Raw genomic sequence first — 4,716 nt, 5'->3', positions numbered from 1 at the left:
TATGTGTGTGTGTGTGTGTATTTATATATGTGTGTATGTGTGTGTATTTACCCCCAGAAAGGTGAATTTCTGGACTCTCTGGTGACGGTGGCAGAGAAGAGAACACTTGACAAACTGTTGGGCATTATGGACGATGCCAGTCATCCTCTGCACACCGTCATCAGAAACCACAGCTACCTCTTCAGCCACAGACTGCTCCTTGTCAAGTGCAGGACCAACAGACTGAAAAACTCCTTTGTCCCTCAGGCCATCAGACTGTACAACTCCTCACTTAGGGGGAGGAGGAGTAACAGAAAGACAGAGGACTGGAAGGAGAGGAACAGTGGTATTTATATTTGTGTATTTATATTTATATTTGCCAACTTTTTTTTTAAACTTTTACTTTTAATACTCTGTGTGCTTCTTACCCTGTGTGCTGCTGTACAGTGCTGCTGGAACCTCAATTTCCCTCAGGGAGTCTTCCCAAGGGATCAATAAAGTTCTGTCTTTTCCAATATTTTGATCATATTGGTGATGTGAACCTTTTAAATACAAAGCAATAAAATGAAAATTCTTTTTATGGCTTAAATCATAAAGGAGTTAAAGGGACTACAGGTTTAATTGCAAAACGTAAAATCTGAGCATGACACATTAATCACAATCGGGCTGAAAAGATTGTGGCCACTGTTTTTAGAGTAGCATTTATTTATTTATTTTTAATTGTCCACATCAGACACTTCACCAATAGACAGACATGAGACAATGTCTGCAGGGAGTCATTTTCTGTGGGCTCACTACTGAAGTAACACTGTTAAAACTGTGCTCGTGCTCCTCTGACTGTGTGCTTTCAGCCATAGCTGTTCATAGCAACAAGAATCAACATTTTTTTTTTGTTAAATAACAATGCTCTGTGTACTGTACTATTGTGATGTGATACTGACCTTGACCACAGGCCTTACAGCTTCTGGCAGAGTGCACGAGAGCAGTATGGGAAGCTGGTCATTATGCACAACAACATGGAGACACTGTATCAGAACCTTTTAGAGTACTTTGCTGTTGACCCCAAGAAGACCTCTGTGGAAGAACTGTTCACTGATCTCAGCAACTTCCGCACCATGTTCATTGTGAGTATTTCAAGAATCGATGGGAAAATGTTCGAACTACCCTTAATTTGTGGATCGCAAATGAAAGACGTAATTTTCACATCTCATAGGAAGTTCCCAGAGAGTGGGTGTTTTGTTGAGTTTGGAGGTTTTTCCACACCTGTAGTTTTTTTTTCCATTTTGCCTCATGCAAAGGAAATAATTTGGGAAAATATGGTAAAACACAAACGCGTTTATATTGACACGCGTGTCCAGTGGATGGTGCACCGCAGGAGAGACACCGCGTCATGTGGATGACGTAACATTCAGATCACCCACTGCGTGTTATGATCTGGCCTGGGGGCAGCCTGTCAGTGCGCGCCGTGTGCTCGATCGCTGCAGCTGTTTTTATGTATGTCCACGTGAGGACAGCAAGCAGACACGCGCGTGTCATAGTGAACAGTTGTAAGTTCATGTCCTTCAAAACATGGTACGTGTTCCCCAGCTGGGCCATCTAGAACCAGAGATCTCAACAGCAACTGCTGTCGGCGGACACGCTCCTGTCAGTTCAGCATACACACTGTGTGACTCTCTGTTATGTGATCATTATTTTTTAGTTATTTATGTAATTGTGTATGTAGGTAGTGTAGTACTTATTAATATACTTGTCCTGGCTGTGGTCTCTGTGTTTGTACTGTGACACGTTGTGTGCACTGAGCAATCATTTGTGTCTCTGGTCAGCAGCTGGGAGGTGCCTCCTCACGCTATGGGCGCTCTGACCTGGCTGTCCAGCCCCGCATGTGTTCATGTCTGTACATGCATATAAGCAATTTATGCAATTGTGCCCCTCCCCCCAACACGCCACATGGTGTGTGTGTGTGTGTGTGTGTGTGTGTGTGTGTGTGTGTGTGTGTGTGTGTGTGTGTGTGTGTGTGTGTGTGTGTGTGTGTGTGTGTGTGTTTTAAATGCGTCTCTCGCTTTGTTGATTTCAGGCATTTTATGCAGTTTTTATAGGACAGCGATAGTTGCCCCATGTCTCCTAAGATTAGACATGTTGCCTCTCACAATAAAAGCTCAATTAATGATAAAATGCTTAAATTGTGAAACACGTGGATAAAGGTTATATACAGGGAAACTGAATGACATTCAGGGTGTGGCGTACTGTTCGTAGCAAGCCTGCGAAAGAGTAAATGCAGGAGACGTAACACTGGACCCAGAATTGTAGGCAAAAAAAAGTTTATTAGATGGTGAATTTGCCATTTGCTGGCAGCTACTGACAAGGCTAAAGAACTTGTTTGCCACTTGCATGAAGAGCCTAATATGGCAGCTACAGCCACAGGATCCGTGTCCGTGCTCTCAGCTGCACATTCAAACTGACAAGCTGCTGAGTTCCCTAATTCTACTACTCGTTATCGGCAGAGAGGAGCAAGTCAGTGGAGACACATCCACCTCACATTATCCTCCTTTGGACAAAGTGTCTGAGAGTCCTCAGTTGTCACGCTAACTAAACTGGATCGTGCAGATAATGTCTTTGTGTTCACTGTCAGCATGAGACAACCTTTGTGCCACACATGCACATACATTCACACTGAGACACCTGGATCATTAGCATCCAGAATGTGAATTTAGAAACTGCTGGATGGGTAGGACGAGACAGAAAGTGTGCACAGCGACACTTTAGTACGAGTGTGATTTTATTATACCGACCGGGTGGGAGGACAGTGCGATCACTCTGCTTCTCCTGTTACATTTTTTTAAATACAGAACTATGGAGATACTTGAAATAATGCACAAATACAGTGAACGAAAATTAGTTATGCACAGTGTGGTTATCTACTGGTAAGGAAATATTTCAATTCTTTGATAGTTCCCTAAATTTAGATCTCATAAATTTGAGTATTGCTGAGTGATTAGTGTAGCATTTCAAAGTTGACATTTGTCACATCAGCTATGTATTTTTTTTTTTTTTTTTTCAGTTTTGGTTTTCTTTCACACCATAGGCAGACTTCATAGATGAGAATTATAGTCAGTTTTTGACCTAAAACAGCTTTGATTTAGATGGTAGTTGATGTCAGTAGATACATATAAAACAATTCTTAAGACAATTTGGTTTCAAGTAGTTATTATTGAAGATGTGTACAATCTACTGTGAAGCCAGACTTCTTTTATTCTACAGATGAACAAGACATTTCTTTTGGACAGCAGTTCACAATCATAAATACACTTCCACTAAATAAATTTGTGATCAGAATAAGAAAATTACACCAGTTTTAATATATAGCTACATATAAAATTAGCAACAAAAAACAACCCTATAATAAACAGTGTTTGTGGCATGTGCCTCTTAAAAATGATCGAATAAGATTTTAGCTCTTGAACAAATAGATTTATTAGTACAAAAAAGACTCAACCAAGGCATGCTTAAGGATTAAAAAAAAAATTAGTGCTTTTATTCATGTTAAATGACTTAAAAAATGATTTATGTAAAATGTGTGTCTCCATCCCTTTGGCCACTCCTCTTCCCCCTCCCTCCTCTGCATCGACGAGGCCGAACGCCTTCTTGATTGCAGTGCAGTGTCGGTGGTCACTCAGTTCAGTTTATTTATACAGTGCCAACTTAGAACTTTAGCCACCCCAAGGTCTTTCACAAGGGTAAGTCCTTTCCTTACCTTTACCCATCACCTTGAGAAATGTAAGCAGCACTGGTAAGGAAACACCCCACCCCCACCATCCTTTGTTTTTTGTTTTTGTTTTTGCTTTTGAAGTAGAAACCTCAAGCAGACCACACTCAGAGGGGTGACCAACTGCTTTGTCCATGCTAACGATAACAAAAATCAAATAAACAAAATACAACAAAGAATTCTCAAACATACAAAACAGAGATGACTGAAGTAAGTGTGCAGATAAAAAGTCCAGTGGGTATGTGGTCCAGACACCACATACTCAGACGGGGATCACTAGATGGTCACTGTTGAAATCCTTCAATGAACAGCTGTCAAGAATGTTGATCCCACGGTATCTTGGACCACAACGCCTCAGACAGGGCAAAAATCAGTCAGGCTCACAACTCACCTGAGATTTCACAGCAGCAAAAACGGACGGGTTGCTAACGTGCGTGCCGACAGTGGAGCCCTAGATTTCATGAACAAATTCAGAATTAAAATGTAACTGAGTTCAGCTCCATTCGTAACATAATTTAAGATTGAGAGAAAAGGTACTTCAGTACAACATAACTATATTCATCATATGAATGAGAGATCAGAGTGGTCTTTAATCTGGATTTGAATGTCTCCAGAGAATCAGACTATTTTATCTCAACAGGCGGACTATTTCACAGATCAGGTGCATGTTAAGAAAAATCTCTCTGACCAGCGGACTTCTTTTTAACCTTTGGAACACACAGTAATCCTGCATCTTGAGAATGCAGAGCACAGGCCGGTATATACGGTTTAATTAGATCAGCTAGTCCATGAAGGATTTTTTTATGTTGATAACAAAACCTTAAAATCTTACTAAACACAGACATGAGGTAAAATTATCAACTTTTCTTCTCGTCAGAACTCTAGCAGCAGCATTTCAAACCGTTTGGAAACTTCTGATGTTGGACTGGTAAGATGGAACATAGGACATTGAGGTAATTAATGGAGACGGGACA

At 40.9% G+C, this 4,716-nt stretch overlaps 1 protein-coding gene across 1 annotated transcript in view; it reads left to right on the top strand.

Moving 5' to 3' along the window:
• LOC117504102 (protein diaphanous homolog 3-like) overlaps positions 1–4,716 on the top strand; it is a 546,585-nt gene that overhangs the window by 214,897 nt on the left and 326,972 nt on the right. Inside the window, exon 21 of the mRNA XM_034163485.1 lies at positions 939–1,103. Within this exon, the coding sequence (XP_034019376.1) occupies positions 939–1,103 (165 nt within the window). The remainder of the gene's footprint in view (positions 1–938; positions 1,104–4,716) is intronic.

Source organism: Thalassophryne amazonica, chromosome 2 (genome assembly GCF_902500255.1).
Source record: "Thalassophryne amazonica chromosome 2, fThaAma1.1, whole genome shotgun sequence".
NCBI classification, from domain to species: Eukaryota; Metazoa; Chordata; class Actinopteri; order Batrachoidiformes; family Batrachoididae; genus Thalassophryne; species Thalassophryne amazonica.
Note: the sequence above shows the minus strand (reverse complement) of the source record. Positions and strands in the feature narration are given on the sequence as shown.